Here is a 21677-nt window from a genome sequence, read left to right as displayed (position 1 = left end):
TTCATATGGCTTTCTCATTCACAAATCACAGACATAATATAAAATTGTTCCTAGAGAACTGAGATTTCATAGGGACAGAGCACCTCACCTGAATGGATGGAGTCACCCTACCCAACAAATTCTGCTTGAAAGCCTCTTTTATTGCAATAACTGCCCCTCACAGCAGGAAGACTTCAAGCAGGCAATGAGGGCACGGCGTCATCAGTGCTAAACTCCAGCCCCAAATGGAAGAGGTGAGTTACACACGAGCTCTCCAGCACAATGCTCTGTTCTCCACAAGAGATTGCAGGACTGTAATGCCAATTTTGCTTTCTTCTCCTCAATTTGAGATTGACTTCTTTGTGGGATTACGTATCCTATAGGTAAAACACGTCTGAGGTTCATTCACGCAGTGTATAGAGCGGGCAGCACGAGTCAAGTGAAATTCTTCTAAAGAATAAAGGAGACAATCAAACTTTTTGAAATTAGTTACTATTATTATCATCATTATTACTATTGAAAATTTCATTTCGTGGGACGTTTCTACCTTGTTATCCCCAACTGCAGCAATATTTCTGAAATGCAACCGTTTCTCACCAGTTACTCAAAAAAAAAAAAAAATGTTTTGACCAGTGCTAATAACAACAGCTTTGATTTTAAGAGCTGCCAGCAACAGGGGTCTGATCCAAGTCATCACCGTGGTGGAAATTCTGCACAGAAATGGATCCTAGGAGAGGAAATCTCAGCGCGGCGATGGCGAGCGTAGCACATGGAAGTGCTGTTGTCATCTTCACATGGAACAAACTGCCCAGGAGTTAATTTGATTTGGCCCAGGCCCAAGGTACATGATTGACTGATGTTCTTGTCTTGTCCTTTTTCTTTTTCGTTGTTGTTTTTTAAGTTTCGTTACAAAACAAGGGGAAAATCATTTCAGATTTTCCTGGCCCTCACCCTTCCTGCTTTGCTGTTCTGAGAAAGGGGAGAGAGAGAAAGACTGGGAGCAGAGGAGAAGGAGTGTGATCTTTGGCACTTGGAGTGACACCGTATGAAGCGGCTGGGAGCGAAATTTGGGAACTTCCTGCCTCCTGTGAACTTAGAAAAATAAAGAGCAGAAAAAAAAAAAAAAGAAAAAAGAAAAAAAAACACCCTTCCACAATATAATAAAGGACATTGTCTTTGCCATCGTGATTCAGCCAGTACGACTGGGAATATGAAAGAAGTAGGATGCTAAAAATATAACCAAAGTTCAAACAAATTGAGCTGCACTGGTTGTTCCCATCGTGCAAGGTTAGATGAAGAAGGAAAAGGCAGAAAAAAGCAAGTGGACGCAGGCTTTGCAGGTTAAATGTAGGGAGCTCACAGCTGAGCTGTAGAAACCCAATTGATATTTTTATGTATTTCAGTGCCAAAGTGTTGGGATGGATTTGGGGGATTACATCCCCTTGGGATCCCACTCTTTCTGTGGTGTGGTTGGAGGGAGGGACACACAGCACTTCTAACTCATGGATGGATATCCAGCAGGACAAGCTGCTCACACAAATTACTTTACTTCACTATATCAGCATTTTCCTCACCTCTTCCTCACCGTGCTGACAGCCCACGATTTCTATTTTCAAATGCTGGCATCTTCCTTGAAAACACTACCTTTGCCATGAGGGATAATGTTGGTGTAAACCCCATTTATCTCCACGATTCAGAGGGATCCGTGCTGCAAGTTCAAGAACCTGAGGCAGAAAATACCTGAGATAGGCACAGGCCTTGTATTCCAGCCCACAGCTGGAAAAACTCGTAAAACCAGAATGAGCTCATGGGGGAGATGTAATTATTTTCACACAGATGGGAATTTTTTTCTCATTTCACTCCCCTTTGGCTCTCATTTTTTTGGCAGATTGAGATGCCAGTGTAGCCCGGGTGAGGAGCCAGGTCATGGGGACAACTCTATGGGATGGATGCTGCAGCTCAGGGCACGAAGGCAGCAGCTGTTCACAATGGTTATTTAAAAGCAAAACCCCATTTTATGGAAGACAGGAGAAAAATCCTGTTGGTTCCTACGAGTTCCCTTCAGGGCTTTGTTTCATCTCAAGGCTTGGAGCTTAATTGTTTTTGCTGCAGAACAAAATCACTGCTCCTCTCTGGATTCGATCCTTGGCTCAGGGCTCCATGGAGCCATCAGCCCAACACCATTTTCCTCTCTGCTGGGGAACTTAAGCAGCCCAAATGACTATTTATTCTTATTTCTGGGCTGATAATAAAACCTGGTATGATTGTGTTTATATATATATATATTTCAAAATATGGCAGTGTTTGCTTAAAGCTCCGCACGTGCTTCTCAGCCTCACTTATGTTCTCTGGCTACGATTTTGATGAGAACGTGGGATCTGTGGGCTTTGAGTTCATATTTGTGGCTAATCAGGTTTTGTGGCTAATGACCTAGATGAGGTCTTCTGTATCCTTTCCCACATACAGGAAATACCCCTATTCACCTAGTATATTTCCCTACAGCCACAGGGCAGAGCATGGCCTTGCATCGAAGTACCCCAAAATAACCAATTAAAAAAACCAATTATGGGGCAAAAAGAGAGGAATTCAGCTGTTTTATGGAGTTTATCCCTCCTCCCATGTCCTCACTCACTGCTCCCATGCCAAGGTCCATACTTGAGGTTGACCCCATGCACCTGCCCACCAACCTCTACCGCAGACCAAAAATGCCACAATTTCAGCTCAGATTTGTCACATTCTCTTTGCTTTCACACAGAAAACCCCTTCCTTCCCCCTTCTGCCCTCCATATCCTGCCATGAAGCTGTGGATCTTTCCTGTCCAAGGGGGGAAATCTTTCCTTCCTTTGAGCAGAGGCACTGTTCTCAGGAAGAGGGACCGATGACGGGCAGTGGTTCTTTGCTCAGCATTACAAATCCCTATGGGAAAAAGTGTGACCATGTAGGTGGAGCTGCCATCGGTGAGTCAGGAGCATCCCGACGACGCACGAGCCCTTTCCTCTTCGTCACTGGGGCCAGGCACACTTGCAGCCCCTCTGATTGACAGAGAGCAGAAATTTTATCATGGCATCAGAGGAAAAAGCTGAGGGCAGACCCACCCCTGAGGATGCACAGCTTGCAGCTGGATTCCCAGGTCAAGGAGCAAACTTCCCTTAAGGATGGGGAGTGGTACGGGCTGGCTGAAAAAATGAGATTACCAGAAGGAGAATGTTGGTTTTTTTCTTTGGTGTGGGAAGGTGTTCTGCTCTGCTCCCAGCATTGTGCAGCCAGCTTCTGTCTTGGGAGCCTGAATCTTGCACCATTAAGCTCTAATCAGGGTCAAATACAAGAGACCTTTTGCTCAAAGACCATCAGTGCTTTGGTTAAGGGCAGCACCCAGAGGAATTTTCCACAAATACACCAGATTTTTCCCAGTGTCCCCCTTGATAAAAGCAAATTCTCAGCCTACAGGTATCCAGCAAGACTAAAAGAGCAAACCACTATTGGCCAGAGCCAACTGCAAGGACCACCGCAGTCCCATTTGCTCACAATGGCATTGCCAAGGGCCAGCATCTCCCAAATATCACTGCCAAGCACTATCATGCCATGGAAACGCTGCGTGTGTTGGCACTTTGCTCATCTTTAAGGTTTTCCAATGAAATGCTTCATCTGCCATAAGCATAGCAAATTGCTCTCTGTGTTCAAACTGCTGGAAAATTGCATTGTTTGCCATCTAGAGAGAGAAAAAAACTCTTTCTTGTATCTTGCATTTCCAGCAGGCATTAGAGGCAAAGCTGGGACCTGGCGTGACGTGCCTGAGCTTTTCCAGCATCCCTGATGGGCACGATAGGAAGGGATGAATAATGCCATGGTTTACTAAATTAACATGCACCCCTGGATGTGCTTGGCTGCTTGTCATACGGTTTGTGGATGCTGTTTTAACAGGGTAATGAGCTCTTTCCATGCTGAGAAGCCATCGGACAGAGGAATGTCCATGAGCTGTGCAAATCAGCGCTAGGAGACGTGGGACAGCTCCTTGCCACCTCCTGCATTGCAAAGCCCAGCTGGGATCTGAGCTCCCTAAATCCCCAAATTTGCCCTTGGGATGAAGGTAATCAAGCCAAGCCAAGGATGGGTCTCATTTAAGGAATTGCAGGAAAGAAAGTAAGGTGATGGGTGATGGGCGATGAGCAATAGGTGATGGTTGTTGGGTGGTGGGCTCAGCCTCTACTCTCTCCTTGCAAGGCATTTCAGCCCTCCAGCTCTGCTGAAATTTGGTGATAAGACAATTATTGATGAGATCTCAAGAAGTTTGGGATTTGAGCATTGCTCTGTTAGCTCGGTGCTTCCCCCTACCAAAAACCCATCCTGGGAAAGGAGAGGAAGTTGTGGCAACCATAGCTCACCTTTACTCCCAGGGGTTCCTTGTGCAACCCAAGGGCTGATTTCTCCAAACCCACCCCAAAAACTACGGTTCTCTTTGCTTCTCCTCCCTGTGCTGTGTGTTCAGCTGCACCTCCAGCCCCCATTAATGCTGGCAGAGCTCTAAAGATAGATCTGAGCAGAGATTATCGGCCCAAGAGGTATTAATAGGAGGCAGCTGCTCTTTAAAGAGGCTTTTAAATAATGTAAAGAAAGAAACTTTTGGTCATATTTTTAAAAGTCTTTTAAGTGAGCTGAGCCCTCAGAAGTTTGCCCAGTGGGTTTTTTTGGGGGGGAGTGGGGGGAGGGGGGGGGGGGGGGGAGAGAAATCTGTGGGGCATTGAAAGATCCATCCCATAACCTGGCCCCACTGCTTTCCACAAAAATGGGAAAAGCAAAATTAAACGCAGTGAAACTGCTGTGGGAAGCATCACTCTAAAGGATCTGCAGCATCCCTGGTCCTCTGCTTCCAGAGGTCCCATATGGAGGAGCTCGTGCTCATAAGAAGAGTCTTCCTTTGGGCAGCCTTTGTGCCAGGGAGAGGAAGGAGGCACAGCTGATGGTGGAGCTGTTAATCACCATTAGAACAATTAAAAAGGGATCACAAAGAGGATGCCAAGAGGGAGAGCACCACACAGCAGCTTTGCAGGGATTCACCATTCCCAGCACCATAGGAAGTTGCTCACAGCCACTTTGTGTGCTTTAAGGGTGGGTAGGGCGACAAAGAGGAAATCTCTGACATGTAGCAGCTGATAATGCATGATGCATTTCCCTCTGCCCTGTGAATTACACGAAGCAGAGTTTCACTTCAGTGCTGTCATTACTGGAGGCTCCACGGATGACATCAGAGAGAGAATGAAGCAATTCTCCTTCGTTTAGTTGCTTTTTGGCTCAGCACCCAAGTGCTCTCTTCTGGATCTAAATAAGTATCTCCAGCTACCAAAAGAGGAAAAAATAAAACAAAACTCCCCACAAACCAAACACATGTGATGAACCTCTTGGATGTCCCAAGGCAGAGAGCAAACCCCAGTAACAAACACTTGGGCAACACTCAGTGTTTGCCAACCACAGCATTGGGAGCAATGGGAATGCATGGGGACCACTGGGGTAAATCTGTACCATAGGTTTATAAGTGAGGATGCGGGGATTTCAGTATCAAAGAGATAAAATTGAGAGGTTTTGTATCACGGATAAGTAACGGATGGAGATCATTCCAGTATCCCAGCTGAATTCCAGCAAGCTGTGGGGACATGCACATTTTTTTCCCATTTTTTCCCACTTTCCCCATCTTCTCCCATTTCCCCCTATTGTTTCCCCATTTATCCCCCTTTTTCCCCATTTCCCCCGTTTTCCCCCCTTTGTCCCCATTTTCCCCCATTTTTCCCACTTTCCTCATCTTCTCCCATTTCCCCCCATCTCCTCCCATGTTTTCCTATTGTTTCCCCACTTTCCCTATTTTCCCCCATTTCTTCCCTTTCTTTTTCCAATTTTCTCTATTTTCCCCAATTTTTCCCCATTCTTTTTTCCCCTTTGCATCAGGCTCTCCCCGATCTGCCGCACTCGCTCCACCACAGCTCTTGTGCCACCTGCCGACTGAAGGCCGCCTGCAACAAGCAGCACCGCTCGCACCCAGCACTGCCTCCTGCAGCTCCCATCCCTCCTTCCCTCCTTGCATTGCATTGCACTGCAAGCGTCCTCGGGAACTGGGTTTAATCCCAGCAAAAGCAAAGATGAGAAAGCTCTGCTCTCTGCAAGCACTGAAAATGTCATTTTTGGAGAGGGGAATTTGAACCCTTTCCATCCAGCAGCACACCGAATTTATTCATGCTAACACCAAAACTTCCCATTTAAATAGAACTCGCTGCTATCCATCAGCAATCAGTGCTTTTATCTCCTGAGTGCGGCTCAGTGATTCCCAAACCCCGCAGCCTCATTTCCTATGGGGAAAGGAGCACCGAGGGGGGGGGGGGGGGAGAGTGATTTTTGCTCTCCTCTCCCTTCGCTGCTCAATGTTGAGCTCTTATAGGGCTGGAGCTGCATCTCTCCAGCGGCCAAGCAGAGGGCACTGCTGCCCAAAAGTTCGGGCAACGCCGCTCCTCGGCTCCGGGATCTCATCCGTCTGCGTAATCGCGCTGATTTCAACAGGTTCCCCCCCCCCAAAATCCAGAAGGAATGGATAAAGGGTGGTGATGAGAAGCAGCCCCGCAGCCCCTGAGTGATGGCACCGTGGAGCAGCAGAGGAGCTCTGGTTTGGCTCAACAACTTGGCTAAAATTGCGGGGGGGGGGGGAAGGAGATAAATAGAGGGCATTCAGCCCTGCAGCCCTCCTGCCCACATTTCATCACCCAGCTGTGGTTTCAGCCCACTGAAAGCCTTCTGCAGTTTCATCCCCACGTTGCTCTGAGCGCAGACCCTCCTGCCTCATTCACTGCCACATTTCCAGAGCTTCAGACACTCCAGCAGCACAACAGCACCTCGATGAGCCCGATGATAACACCAGAAAGCAGAAACCACCTGAGAAACCTCCACAGGAACCCAGTTCAGATAAGCCAGAAGGATCCTCCTCCTGCTTTCACTTAGCCTAGTTAAAACAAGAGGCAATATCAATATCCCTGAGTGGATGCAATGAAATCAGCCCATTCAGCATGCAATGGGATGAGGAGCAGGGACACTGCACTGCAATAAGCTCCGTTTTCCTTTCTTCTCCCCCAGGCCAGCAGCCCTGAGAGCACATCCAGCCAAGTGCCATCAATCTCTGCTGGGTGCCGTTAGGGGCGGATAAAGGCTCTCACCCCAATTCCTTCCTGCTCGTCTCGCTCTCAGCCAAGCATTTTACCTTGGCGCCAGCTGCCTCCTGCCATCAGCAAGGCAAGGTGTAATGTTACTGCCTGTTTGCTCTGCCTGGTGGTGTTCTTTGGGTCCCATTTAGACGTGGCAATGAGTGCAACGGGGCTGAGGTTCCTTGGGTTAAAGGGGATGGGGCAGCACCAAACTTGGCCTGTGGGTACCATGGGTAGGACAATCCAGGGATGCCCCCAGCAAGGAGAGATTCAATTGGTTTGAATAATTTAGAGTGCTTGTAGGCATGGGTTGATGGTTGGACTGGATGATCTTAGTGGTCATTGTAACCTTAATGATTCTGTGATTCTCTGAAATGAACTGCAACATTTGGGATGCAGGTGAACAAAAAAGAGGGAAAAGTATTTCCAGGTATTTCCCAGTGTTTATCACTATCAAATCCTCACAAGAAGGCAAGCCCCCATAGATCCAGTCCAAACCTTTCCATTGCACTGGGAAATAGAGCAGTGGTGGGGCAGTCCCACAGTGATGGATGCATGCCAAGATGGAACAAACCCATGTGTTACACAGAGCTGAGGACAAACCCATGGCACCTCTCTCTCCTCAGCCCACTACGTTTATTTTCCCTCATATTCCAGCCCTGCACTGGGGCTGTTCTTTGTTCAGCCCCTCCAAACAGTCGGGTTTGGGTGTGGGAGATACCAGCCCAACCCAGCCACCCTCTCTGTCAGGGCTATCAGCAAACACCAGCCCCAGGAATTTTAATTGAAAGAGTCGGACGCCCAGATAAGGCCCAGCATCACCCCACTGGCACACAGGGCAGGGTTTGGCATCACTCCCCACAGTGGGGCTGCTCGTGTTGAACCCATTGCAGGGCTGCCAGCCCAGTCCCATTGGGGCAGCACTGGAATGGACTGGGAGGCACTGGGGCTGTGCATGGGAATTTGGCAGCGGTTGAGGCAGCATCCCCCTCCCTTCACCACCAGCAGGATCGAGGTGGTCTGCTCCCCGCCGCCTTATCAGCCCTTATCTCCCCGAGCCACTCGCTAATGTGACCTTAATGGAGCTCAAATCGCCTCGATTTGTTTTATTGCAGCTCTGCCTCCTCCTCGCTTCCCCTTGTTTTGGAAATACAGAGGGGAAGGGGGCCGGCTCCTTCCCTTCCCACCCAGCTGAGTGGGGGGTGTAAAAAGGGGCTATAGGGGGGCCCAGCTTAGGGTAGATCATCCTGACCCCCCAAGGGTTCGACCCGCCCTCCCTTAACCCCCCCCCCCCCAGGCTCGGGACCCCCAGGTAGAGCCGCAGCAACAGGCGGGCAGAGGCAGGGAGCTCACACCGAACCCCCCCCGGAGGATGCTGCCCACCCCTTTCTCCGTCGAGGACATCCTCAGCCTGGAGCAGAGCAGCGCTCCCGGAGCCCCCGGGGTCCGCCGCAGCCCCTCCGGGGAGGATGAACCGCCGTCGGGTGAGTGGAAGCCGCGGGACCCCCGAAGCCCCCCGGATCGCCGGACAAACTGAGGGCAGCGGAACCTCAGCCCCGACGAGGCGGCACCGCTCGGTGCTGCCGGTGGGAGATAACGGCGTTTTCTGCCTTTCTCCTTTCCCCCCCCCCCCCCCCCCCCGATTTTTTTCCCCCGATTTTTTTTCCCTTCCTTTTCACCTTCTTTTTTTTTTTCCCCCCTTTTTCTCCTTTTTTTCCCCTCCCTTTTCATTCCCTCCTCTCCCTTCCTTTCTCCCACCTCTCTCTCTCTCTCTTTTTTTCCTCCCCCTTTTTCCTTTTTTCTCCCTTTATTCTCCCTTCTGTTTTCTTTCGGGTTTTCTTTCAGGGCTTTTTCCCACCCCACGCACCACCCGCACGGGGAGGGGACACAAAGCAGCCTCATCTCCATCCCGTCTCCATCCCTTTCCCTTGGGGGGCCGTAAGCACCCTTTTCTCCCCTCTCCCTGTCCCGTTCCCCCACTGCAGCGTCGCCTCCGGACCCCCTCATGCCCAGACCTACCCGAACCCCCCCGGGTGGGCAGCGCTGGGTCTGATCCTGCCTAACAATCCCAATTCGGAGCGGTTCGTGCTGACACAACGCTTTATTTCGATGCGCTCTAAATTGTCCCCGCGGGGAGAAAAGGAAAACTGCACTAAAGGACCCCAAACCCCTTCCGTCCAGTGGTGTTCGGAGGCGGCTGAGAGCTCGGGGGGGGGGCATCGGATGGGGACCCTCTTTCCCTGCTGGCTAAATCAGGATTCCTTTGCTCGTGTTTCCCTAAAGCCCGGCGGCTGCGGAGTGGAATTAACGGGAAAACCATTAAGAGAGGAGCTCGAGCACTGGGAGGCACTGGGATGCGGCGGCAGAGAGATGGGAGGGGTGGGAACATCCAGGGAGGGGCTCCGGACCCTTCCAGGATCACATTTGCCTATAGACCCCCCAAATCTCCCCAAACCATAACACAGTTTCCAAGAGATCTGAGCACATCTTGTCAGCAGCGAGGAATCACTGCACAGCAACCTCTGAGCAGCAAAATAATAAGAATAATAACAACAGCAATAGTAATACCAATCAAACCACCTAAATTGCACTTTCTTTTAGATCTTTGAGGTTTTCTTCCTTCATTCCCAGCCCCTTCTTTCTGCTTAAATTCGGAGATCCATGTGGTTGGGGTGCTGGAGGTGAAGGCTGTATGTGGGTAATTCCATCCCTCTGGGTGTTTCCATCCCTCTGGGTGCTTCCATGCCCATGGGTAAGATGTGGGGAAGAAGATTTGAGGGTGCATTGTCCTACAGTAAACCCAGTGTCCCCTGTGCATCTCTGGGCTGTGATTGCCATGGGTGCAGCACCAATTGGTAAGAAAGACAGAAATGAGGCATTACACAAAATTCATGCAAAAAATCCCAAAAATAAAGGATTTTTTTCTTGAATTTCCACTAAACATCATAGGAAAAATTCTTTTAAGTTATCACAAGGGGCCCCATTCCCAATTTGTCTCCCTCTGTGAAAACTCAGAGGCAGCAGGACCAGGTTGGGGTCTCACCATGTTTTGGGTTTTTGGGGCCCCATTCCCAGTTTATTTCCCTGTTGGCAGGAGGACCATGCTGGGGTCTCACTTTGCTTCGGGCTTTTCCCTCCACAGGACATCTGCTCTCCCAACCCTTGCAGACAGACCAGCAGCAAACTGAGCCCTGCCACCACCCCAAGCAACCACAGCGGCGCAAACCCCGTGTTTTGTTCTCCCAAACTCAGGTGTTGGAATTGGAGCGGCGATTCAAGCAGCAGAAATACCTCTCTGCTCTGGAAAGGGAACATCTGGCCAACGTGCTCCAGCTCACATCCACCCAGGTGAAAATCTGGTTCCAGAACCGGCGTTATAAATGCAAGAGGCAGCGACAGGATAGATCCCTGGAGATGGCCACCTACCCAATGCCACCACGTAGAGTGGCTGTTCCGGTGCTGGTCAGAGATGGCAAGCCTTGTTTTGGGGGATCCCAACCCCACCTGGCTCCTTATGGGGTCACCATCAGCCCTTACTCCTATAGCACCTACTATGGTGCCTATGGGGTGAGCTATGGGGTGGGGTATAGTGGGGTGCTCACACCATGAGATTGGGCTCAGCACCAGTTGGGATGTGGCCCAGGAAAGGGATGGGGGCATCTGGAGCTGTAATGGACAGCAGGATGTGGTGCATCCATCCCCACCAACCAGCCCAAGGAAAGGGAATTCTGGTGCTTCAGATCTGGGGACCTCAGGGCTAGGGGCATTTATTTATTAGGACACAAACACAGATTCTATCCCATCCCACGCTATGGGGATGCTCCTGTGGGATGCTTAGGGATGGGATGCTGCTCTTCTTCCTAAGGAAACAGGGTCTGTGCATACCACTGTGCCTTTGCTTTTCCATGAATATTCTATTTAAGGCTTTGAGTTCCTCTCATCTTTTGGGATATCCATATTTCTTAATGACTTACCAGCACAGATGTTCATTTTTGTTTTGATTATTATTATTATTTGCAATTAAAAAAAAAAAAAAATGGTGGGAATACGTGTTTCCACTTTCTCACCTTTCCCCTTTCAGTATTTTAACCTCTCCATCCACAATTTGCATCTGAGAATCACATCTGAAGCAAAAAAGTGTTGGTGCTGAGCCAGCAGGGGCCCAAATCCATCAGCACTGAATGCTTTGCTGGACCAAAGGACCGTATATATACATCTCTATGTACATCTCTCTTTACATACACTTAAGCCTAGGAATGGGACTTGTGAAGTATTAAGATGTCATTTATAGTCTTATATATCTTTGGAGTGGTTTTCCCAAAGCCCAAGGTCAGGAGATGCTTAAAATCCCAATGTTTGTGGGATTGCTCTGTTGGGTACATCCAACATTGCTTTGAATGTTTCCTGTTTCTTGCCCAAATTAGAAACTGCTCACTGCAAAAGGAGGCAGATCTCTCCCACAAAACCCAAATCAGCCAAAATTTAATGCAGTAAATGGCCATGAGGGGGTCCCTGTTGCTACAAATCCAAAACTTCTGGTTTTGGACTAGTGTTATGGGTTATTCTGCAGTTAGCAGTGAAAGGAAAAGAGGATTGAGCCATTCAATGAAGACAGACCTATGGCCAGATGAGTTGAGCACATGAACAGCTCCAACATCACTAGAATTTATGGTCCAGCTGCAGGAAAACACAACGAGCATCTCTGGAATAAAAGGACTCACTGGAAAGTGGGATAATGCCCAACTTTTGGGTGGTTCAGGTTTTTTTTCCATGTGTGCAAGAGCCCAAAATGAGAAGATGCATATTCTGCAATATCACACCATCACATCATAAAATATCCCATGTTGGAAGGGACTCATGCAGCTCATTGAGTCCAACTCCCTACTTCACACAGGGCCACCCAACAACAGGTTGCAGTATGATAATACATAACATCATGACACAATATTCTGCAAACCTACTGAGTTTTTATTCTTGAGCTTTTTGCTCTGTTGTTTGGTGTGTTTTTTTTTTTAATTATTACTGATCATTACCATCATTATATTTATTTCACATCAGCACTGCTCTGCAACTCATGGTCCACACCCATGAGGAATCAGCCTGGGGTCTGGGGTTGATTTTCCCCCATTCCTGCACAACGATTTGATCTCTTTGTTGCACCTCCACTTTGCAAAGCTGATTAAAATACATTGTTTGCCATTTTTTTCCAAAGGGTTTTGAAGAAAACTCTCAAAATACACAATCAGCATTCCCCATTCTCCAGCATTCCAGGGTTTCCCAGGGATATAAACCACATCCAGAAGTGGAGCACGTGGAGCATCATCCCACTGGGATTGGGGTGGGGATGCAAAAAGTGTTCTGCTCACCCACAGCACCCATCCAAGGCAGCACCATCATATCCTAACAACTCTATTTTGACCCCCCCAAAACCCCGCTTTCACCCCCAAAAGGTGGATTCCCTTTGGGCACCTTGCTCTTAGGATTAAGAGGAGAATAAAAGCCATGGGGTTATCCCAACAGGGTTTGATGGGGATGGGCGTCCTGAGCAAGGCAGCAGAAAGGATTTTTTGCTGTGCTTGAGCAGAAATCCTGCAGAGCTGGGACACCAGCAAAGGGCGTAGACACGTCCCAGTCTCCAATCAGGCCCTGGAGGTTTGGCCATGGGCCCAATAAATGCTGAGCTGGAGGGTGGGGAGGCACTGAGCCTGCGGGCAGCAGGAGGAGGAGGAGGAGAAGGAGGATGAGCACCGGGGTGCTGAGCCCTGGGGGGCACAGAGCTTCCAGCAGCCCCCAGCAGACCTCATCCAGACCTCGGACGTCCTTCCTCATCCAGGACATCCTATGGGATGGGGTTGAGAGGGGAGCACAGATGGATCAAGGTGGGATACCAGAGGATGGGGAGCAGCAGGATGGCTCTGGAGTATCCCCAGCACAGCCCCACGATGCAAATCCAGGTAAGGGGGGGTGTTGTGGGATGCTCACCCTTAGGGCAGGATGAGGGTTCAGTTTTGAATTCCTTCGACCTAAATGACCCATGCATACCCAAGTTACCCAGGCTTCCAATGCAAGGAGCATTTGAGAGCAACAGCAACTGCATGCAAGGCTTTCTTCAGGCACTTCAGATAACTCAAAGCACAGGAGCTGCCTGGAACTTTGGTTAATAAAAAGCCCAGAGGATTCATTTCTGCAAGCTTAAGATTCCCTTTAATGTAAATGCAACCCTTGGTGCAGCTGTTGGGTGGTGCTGCTGCAGCTGTACTTGGCAGGCACTGATTGCAGTGCTCTGCTGCACTTGCTGCTTGCCTTCCTGCATGCTCAGCACCAGTTGCAATGCTCTGCTCCTGTCTGTTGCATTGCAGACTATGTGTATATGCTGGTTCTCAGCTCCAGTTGCAATGCTCTGCTCTTTTCTGTTACACTGCACATACTGTGCATTATGCAGATCACCCTTGCTCCTCTAGAAACAACCCCAGCAGCACTTCCTTTTAGCATGCAATGGTTAAATTTGCAGAAGCAAGGTGCTGCAGATTGCATGCAATTGCATGAAAACTCAGATGCAGTGCAGCTTTGAGCTGTGCAATGGGAGCAAAAAGCAAAATTGAGCTTGCTAAGAGAGACCTTGCCAGGGGAATTTGGGCTTTCTGTGTTGCTTCTATTAAAAGAAGCTCCTACAAAAAGTGAGTTCTGAAGCATCCTCCCAGGTGGCTATTAAGAAAAATCATTAAAAGTCATTGGAAATCTCCCAGAATGCAGCCTGGGGATTTCAGTGGGGCTGGAATTCAGCCCTTTGTGTTTCCACCTCGAGTGTTATGTTCACTTCTTGAGAAAATAGACTCAGAAGTGACAAAAGGGGAAAAAAAAAAAACCACAAAAACTGGCTGCAGTCCACTGGGAGGAAAAGAATTACAGTGTAAATAAAGGGCTGGAGAGGTTTGCATGGCTACAGGTGATGCTGTAAAAATCCCAATAGCACATTTATACAACAGCAGTGCCTTGAGATGTCACCAGCAGTGCAAAATGGCCCTTTTTGGTGTTGGTTTTTCCTTGTAGGAACTAAGAGGGGGGTGTTTAGGAGAAAATAGCTCCCTTGGATGAGATTAATTCCATCAAGAGGAGAGTTTGCTGTGTTAAATTGGAGGATCTCTGGGGCAGTGGGGATGTTTTGCTCTATGGAAGGGATAGGAAAGAAAAAAAGTGGGCAGATCAGGGATTTGGGTGATGGAAAAAAGAAAACAAGTTATTTGGGCAATGAAAACAGAGGAAATAAGTGATATGGGTGGTGAAAAGCAAGAGAAAACATGGTTTGTGAATATTTTGCTCTATGGAAGGGAATGGAAAACAAGAAAGTGAGGAAATCAGTGATGGAAAAATGACAGAACAAGTGACCTGGGTGATGAAAATGGAGGAAACGAATGATTTGGGTGATTGAAAGCAAGGAGACGAGGGGTTTGGGCAACTAGAAAGCAAGGAGGAAAGTGGCTCATGAATGCTTCACTCTGTGGAGAAGAATAAGAAAGAAAGAAGGGAGGAAATAGGCGGTCTGGGTGGTGAAAATATTGAGGGAAGAAGCAATTTGGGTGATGGAAACCCAAAGAACCCAGCGGTCAGGGCAGTTCCCAGTGGGTGATGCTCAGTCCTCTCCCCTTACAGATGCTGAGACCCCACCGTGCAGCCGTGACCCCCCCCAGAAGGTGCTGCCCAGACCCCCCCGGCCAGCAAAGCGCTCGCGGGCAGCCTTCACCCACAGCCAAGTGTTGGAGTTGGAGAGGAACTTCAGCCGCCAGAAATACCTATCAGCCCCTGAGCGAGCCCACCTGGCCCAGAACCTGCAGCTGAGCGAGACACAGGTGAAGATCTGGTTCCAGAACCGCCGCTACAAGACCAAGAGGAGAGCGGGGGGCTCCGGGTTGGAGGTTGGGACCACTCACAAAGCATCCGTTCTGCCCCCAGCCCCACTGCTGGCCGCTCGCTGCCTGCCCTGCTTCTGTTACTGGAGCCCTGCTGCGTGGTGAGCGCCGTGCTTGCTGTGTTTTCCCCTCAAATGGTGTTTGTTTTTCTTTCTTCCCACCCCCCCTTGCCATGTTGTCCTTGGCCGTGTTGATTCAGAGATGCGCCGTCAAGTTCAAGTGATGCTCTGTGTTCTCTAGAGCAATGCCAGCCTCTGTCATCGCGAGGGATTTAGCCAAAGAATCAGAAATGATCAAAAATTAAAAATCCAGATTATTATTATTGCTATTATTAATAAGAGAACCCCAAAGCTTTTACAAGGCTCCATCTGCAGCAAGGAATCCCAAGCGATGCTCAGCACCCTCTCATTGCATCGCCATCCTTTCTCATTGCCAGAGAAACAAAAAGCCCTATAAACTAAACATCCCCAAAGCTTTTAACAGCACCTGCAGTGATCAACCATGGCATGATTCAGAAAGCAAGAAATGGTGTATGCCTGTAAAAAAAACAAACAAACAAACAATTCCCCATCCATCCCTCTGTAAGCAATTCTTTGCCCTCCCCTCCCCCCCCCCCCACCAACTGGGTAAAGCACAACAGCTCACCCCATGCACCAGCTGTTCCATCATGTGATTTTTTTTTAGTTAACTTAAAAAAAAAAATCTGCATTTTCATCTCCAATCCATCAATTGCATGTTTTCTCTAAGGTTTCTATATGTGTTGGGTTTAGGGGGCATTCAGCCCCACCTTGCTGCAAGCAATAAAGCCCCTCGGGTTCCCAATGGGCACAGAGCTGCTGCTGGGGCTGCCCAAAGCCACCAGTGCCATTGCAGAGTGGGAATCCGTGCCAACAGGCTCCAGGAATGGGGACAATAGCACAGTGACAGATGGGTTTTGCATATCCGGGTGCTGCCACTGCTGGAACGCTCACATCCAGCCTGGTTAAAATAGCAACAGCTCAAAGAGTTCAGCTTCTACAAACCTCCCAGGGCCAAGGCTGCAGGGTGACAATTCTGCTTGCAAAGCTCGTGCACAGACGTAGCAAATACGGAGCTACAGGGTAGGAGGATGGGCAGGGAATGTGCAAAGCAAAACATGAGGTGGATACTCAGTTGCCAACGCTATAAAAGCTGTTGGCTCTGCTTGGAGGACAGCGGTCTGAACTATTCCAAAGTCACTCCTATCTGCAGATAACACTTTCTCCCAGCTCCTGCTCTCGGGCTGTGTTGCAATGTGGCTCCTGCACAGCCCTGCTCTCATCCACTTTGCTTGGAACAAAGGAGTCCTTGTGCTCCTCGAGGGGAGGGCATCCTGCAGAATCCACCCTGGGATGCTGCTGAATGCAGGCACACGATGCTTGCACCCTTAGAACGAATGGGATGGGGTTGACATTGCATCCTTTGCACAGCAAAAGATCTACTGCTGTGTTGGGAGGGACCAAACTGACCCCACTTGTCATAGATGGGAAAATTAGATTTCAACTTGACTTTTTGAGTGGTTCTTTGGGAAAAACTTTGTCCTTTTTGTGCCATAGCTTTTTTTCCACCTGTGGTTTCAGCCCCTTAAAACATCCCTTTGTTGCTTCAGCACCCAAATGCTCCATACTTAACTTTGCTGATATAAAGCCCAGTGCTATAAAAAATAGTTGCTATTTTTTGTACATATTTTTTGATACTGTTTTATCCAGTGTGTGCTGTCCTCTGGAATAAAGAGCTCAGAACCTTTGTTAAGAACAATCTGCCTCAGTCGGTTCCTTGCTCTGGGTTTGGTTTTTCTCACTAGTTCCTATTTCTGCCATGAAATCACCACCATCTTCTCAAACAAATATCTATTGTGAATGTTGCACCAATGTCACCATTAGCAAATCACTGCTCATCACTGTTCCTACATCCCCAGCACCAACCACTCCTACATCACTCATCCATCATCCCATTAACTGCCATCCATCTGACGAGCATGATACAAGAGACCATTCCCCAGAATGGGAGAGTAAAGCACATTCTTATCAACCCCAATCTTCCTGCAGTCCCACAGTTTAATCTCAGTCACCATGGCCTCCAAATTTTGGTCCTAAAGCATTGCCCAGAGCACTGCTCCCAGGTTTGCTTTCTGCCCTAAAAGCCCAAAGCAATGCCAGGGAGATGCCCAAGTCTTGCAGTTGGGCTTTCTCCTTTCTTAGCACAAGGACAAACACTAGGAATCGTAGAATCATTAAGGTTGGAAAAGACCACTAAGGTCATCAGCTCCAGCCATCAGCTCACCCCCTCCATGCACATAGGATTGTTAAGGGTTGGAAAAGACCTCTAAGATCATCCCCAAGTCCAACCCCAACCCCAACCCACCCCCCCCCCCATGCCCAATAACCACCTCCCCAAGTGCCACATCTCCACGTTTCCTGAACACCTCCAGGGACAGTGACTCCCTGAACCTCCCCTGCCACAACTTGAGGCCATTACTTCTCATCTTATAGGGCTGTGATCTTTTGATGACCGAATAACCCAAGAGTGTCCAAGCACCAACCCCAAAGGGAACACCATGGCCAGGTTTCCTGGTGATAACCAGCCCCTCGATTCATAGAGAAAAGAAAAATCCCACCCAACCAATGGAGGCACAGGGTTTTAATCAGCCCTAACAAAACAGAACTCCTGTTTGTGCGTGGCCAGAAACAGAAAGCATCATTTAACATCTGTCAATTAGCATCACGCTCCGCCGCGAACGCATCCATCAAGATTAAACACTGCTTAACGCTGACAGAACATTTTCACTCACTTGTGCCAAATCATTTATTAAAGCTTAAAAAAAAAAAAAAAAAAAAAAACACAGAAAAAAAGAAAATAGGGTTGCCTTTGGATAATGTAACTGCTGACTAACATTTGCATGCAATAAACCACATACTTGGCAAGAATGCATGGGATTGAGGCCAACAAAAATCTTAGTCTTGACCTATGCAACATTTGCAAAGCAGAGCTCTGGGAATGGTTTCACTGCAAGGAGCTGTGAGCAGGGGATGCAGAATGCAAGGATGCCCAAAGTGTTATCAGAGCAGCATTCCCCCAGTTTTGGTACCCAGTTATGAGGAAGGTGCTTTGGAGGGGAAAACAGCAAATCTTCTGGGGAGCGTGGATGCTCCCCGAGGACAGAGGTGAGCAAATCCACAAAGCACCAGGATTTAGAGCTCTTCAAAACCCTTGAGGATATTCAATATTTACTATTCTTATGCTGGATGCTCTTGTCATCCAAAGAAACACTTAATCTCCTTCTAATCCCACTCTGCAGTAAGGATGCCTCGTGGAGGGCACCACGCAGCCCACACAGCTGCCCCAAGGCAGCCACCCCAGGCCATGCCATCACTGCCACCACAACATGGGACGTGCTGGTTCTGCCTGCCCTGGGGAAATGAGAACTGCTAATCACTGCTAATCACTGCAACGTGTGAGTTTTGGCTGTAGCAATGGGATTTCAGCTCGCCCAGAGGAATGGTCCATGCATGGTCTATGTGCGGTCCATGCACCTTGCAGGGATCCAGGTGAGTGATGGAGGCATGGGAAGAGTTGAGAGGATTTTCACACAGTGAAGAACTGAGAAAGAGAGAAAAAGAAAACAAACACACTTTTTTTTTTTTTTTTCTACTTTTTTAGAGCCCTTTGGGATGTGGCAGAACACAGCTCTCCAGATTGGCTCCCATGGCATTCCTGTGCCAATCTCCTTCATTGTCTTCCACAAAAAGGCATCCAAGGTGCATTCCTCCTCTTTCTTCTGTTATGGACTGGACACAAACGGGTTACATTTGGGTTGGAAGGCTCCAGATTTGGAGGAAAAGTGAAAAGAAAAAGGGTTTCAGAGCCATGTATTTGGAGTCTGAGCTCTGTGTTATCCCAAAAAGAAGAAAGCAAGGGCTAAGGGGACACCATGTCAGTTCTTTATGACCCCCCTGTAGCACCCAAAATCCCTCAGAGGGCATCTAGGCACTTCATTCAAAAACATATTCCAAAGCCATCATGTTGTCCCTCTGTGCAGAAATTGCAGCCTAATAGCAAGGTGAGGTGATAAGGATCGGGGGGGTAATGCTCATGCTGCTGCAGTGGCTGCTTTGGCTCAGTTCTATTCCCACTTTTTCTTTTTCCATTGCCATGATCTGGGTTTCAAAGAGCCAGCACCACACACGGGCTCTCCACCAACTCCCTGTGCTCACAGCTTTTTGCAGCAAGCAGCTTTGAGGAAAAGCAGCTTATTTCTCAGCCCCAGGCAGTGCAACCTCTGAGGGCTCAGTCAGCCCATTTTCCCTGGGAATGAGCACAAAGCATGGCTAGAAGCAAGGAAACACACTGCTCTGGAGTTTCCTGTGGTACTTTCCCACCCATTGGCAGGTGAACACAAAGGGATCCTCCTCGTGCCGTGGCGGAAAGCAGAGGGATTAGGGCAAGTCTTTTTGCAAACAGAGCCTGGGTGGGGGCAGCCAGGGCTGCAGGGTGCTGTGTTGGAGATTTGTGGGGTTTGCATAGGGCAGAACTGCTCTCAGGTCCACCCAGCACAGCTTCCTCTGCGGGAGGATGTCCGAAAGCTTTGCAAACACTGTGGTGCCAGCAACAGGTTTTGTAATCAAATGTGTTTTCTAAGCATTGGGTCTGAAGCGAGCAGAGCATGAGCTCCATTTATACCAACCTGGTGTTATTAATCCCATATCTGGCTGCTGGGTATTGGCATAGATGAGAAACATAGAATCATAAAGGTTGGACAAGACCACTGAAGCCATCATCTCCAACCATCAAGCCATCTCCACCACATCCATAGTATCACAGAGTCATTATGGTTGGAAAAGACCTCTGAGGTCACCAACCCCAACCCAACCCACCATGCCCACTCACCATGTCCCTCAGTGCCACATCTTCACAGTTCTTGAGCAGCTCCAGTGACAGTGACTCCATCACTTCCCTGAGCAGCCTGTTGAATTCATTACCACTCTTCCAGAGAAGAAATTTCCCCTAATATCCAATCTAAACCTTCCCTGGCACAACTTAGAGACATTACCTCTTGTCCCATGACTAATGATGCTGATGATGAATGTCATTAATGATGCAAGTATAAGGAGGTACCAAATCCAGCACGATTCAGATACTTTCCCACCTCAATCCAAGACCAGTCACTCAATGAGCTTAATTATACATGGAGCTGACAATGGTCACCACTGCAGCCAACAGCAATGCTTCTCAGACCCAGAGCTGAAGTCTTAAAGCCACAACCTCATCCCCCATCAACACAGGCAAGAACTGGGGAGACTTTGTGATGCCTTTGGAAGATGCAGCTCAAACCAATGTGCTCTAGTGCACATGGGCCATGGTGGTCACTGCAGACCTCCATCTTTTGGGGAGTTCAGTTTCCTACAGGCAAAAAAAAAAAAAAAGAAAAAAAAAAATTGCTGTGCAAATTGTAACACATCCAAAAGAAAATGGGAAAAGCCTGAATTCCTGCCCTCCATCAAAACGGCTCATGTTTGAAGTCTCCATCGGTAAGAGAAGCAAAGCGAGGATGCTGCACTGATTGCTCAGTATTTGGGGCTGAAATTAATTCTCACCTCCATATCCACCTGCAACCAGGGTTCACCAGTGCTCTACAACAGCTTTACACCTGTTGAGCCCAACAGAAAACACTTTCAGATGGATCCCCTGGCTTTGAAAGGAGTTAAGTCTGGCGAATAAATACAAATGTTTTTATTCCTTTTGTGCACAGAGTAAGATAGCAGGGGAAGGTGTGGCTGGAAAACCTTTCACTCCGTGTGCTGCATCTTGTCATCCAAGGTAAACACGCAGCTTAATGAGATTTCAAGAGGGACAAGGTGAGATATTTGCCTTTATGTTCATTACCCTTTAGAGCAGGAACAATATTTGATGAGAAACAAAGAATTGGGCAAACGAGATGATAATCGCACACGGTGAACAAACACAGCCTAGATCCTGGATTAATCAAATGACTTCAGTGGGAACCCCAAAGGCTTTGGTGGTGCACCATGGCACAAAGCACTGCAGCCAATGGGGACGACACAATGGGGACACGGCCACGGCCATCACCACCATCCAAAACATCACAGCTGGTATTTTTTGTATTTTTCTCCTTTTCTGCTCATCTCACATACCTGCAGACCCCAAGGAAAGACATCAGTTTGGGAGTTTATAGAATGCAGACTGGATAAGAGGAAGGGATTTATTTATTGGTACCCACTACATGCTTCCACGTAATGAAAGAATGGAGCAAAGCAGATATCCACCATCCCCTGCTGCAGGAAATCCTACAAGTTAAAGGGCTTGCTGCAGCCTACCGGATAAATAACACGTATTACAAAAGTACCCTCCAAGGATATTTACACAATAATCTGTACTGGTTCCAAAGAAACCATTAGTGTCAATTAGAGAAACAAATCCTCTCTGGAACGTGCAACTTTTCACGGAAAAATGGAAGCTCTGTCTCACTAGTGACCCATCATGCTTTCAGCCTTGCTTGAGCACTTTGGGGTGGAAGATAGACTTCCTCCATGTATGGGAGAAGATGCAGTGGAACCAGATGTTAAAAATCACAGGG

The 21677-nt window shown here is 48.4% G+C and overlaps 2 protein-coding genes across 2 annotated transcripts; both read left to right on the top strand.

The window, feature by feature from the left end:
* Positions 1-8529: 8529 nt before the first annotated feature.
* On the top strand, positions 8530-10932 carry NKX2-6 (NK2 homeobox 6). Its single transcript, XM_090125744.1, has 2 exons — positions 8530-8648; positions 10304-10932. The coding sequence occupies exons 1-2, from the start codon at positions 8530-8532 to the stop codon at positions 10764-10766; spliced, it is 582 nt and encodes a 193-aa protein (XP_089981870.1). The 3' UTR covers positions 10767-10932.
* Positions 10933-12849: 1917 nt separating this feature from the next.
* Positions 12850-16143, top strand: NKX3-1 (NK3 homeobox 1). Its single transcript, XM_031607993.2, has 2 exons — positions 12850-13111; positions 14808-16143. Exons 1-2 carry the CDS (start codon positions 12898-12900, stop codon positions 15167-15169), a joined length of 576 nt encoding a protein of 191 aa, XP_031463853.2. The 5' UTR covers positions 12850-12897; the 3' UTR covers positions 15170-16143.
* The last annotated feature ends 5534 nt before the right edge of the window (positions 16144-21677 follow it).

This window comes from Phasianus colchicus, chromosome 27 (assembly GCF_987193195.1).
Source record: "Phasianus colchicus chromosome 27, bPhaCol1.hap1.1, whole genome shotgun sequence".
Classification (NCBI taxonomy): domain Eukaryota; kingdom Metazoa; phylum Chordata; class Aves; order Galliformes; family Phasianidae; genus Phasianus; species Phasianus colchicus.
Note: the sequence above shows the minus strand (reverse complement) of the source record. Positions and strands in the feature narration are given on the sequence as shown.

Excerpts from the sequence above, each read along its gene's own strand:
- NKX2-6 (XM_090125744.1), top strand. The coding sequence starts at position 8,530 with ATGCTGCCCACCCCTTTCTCCGTCGAGGACATCCTCAGCCTGGAGCAG. Across the intron at positions 8,649-10,303 it reads GAACCGCCGTCGGGTGAGTG|TCTGCTCTCCCAACCCTTGC; the intron begins GAAGCCGCGGGA and ends CTCCACAGGACA.
- NKX3-1 (XM_031607993.2), top strand. The coding sequence starts at position 12,898 with ATGAGCACCGGGGTGCTGAGCCCTGGGGGGCACAGAGCTTCCAGCAGC. Across the intron at positions 13,112-14,807 it reads GCCCCACGATGCAAATCCAG|ATGCTGAGACCCCACCGTGC; the intron begins GTAAGGGGGGGT and ends CTCCCCTTACAG.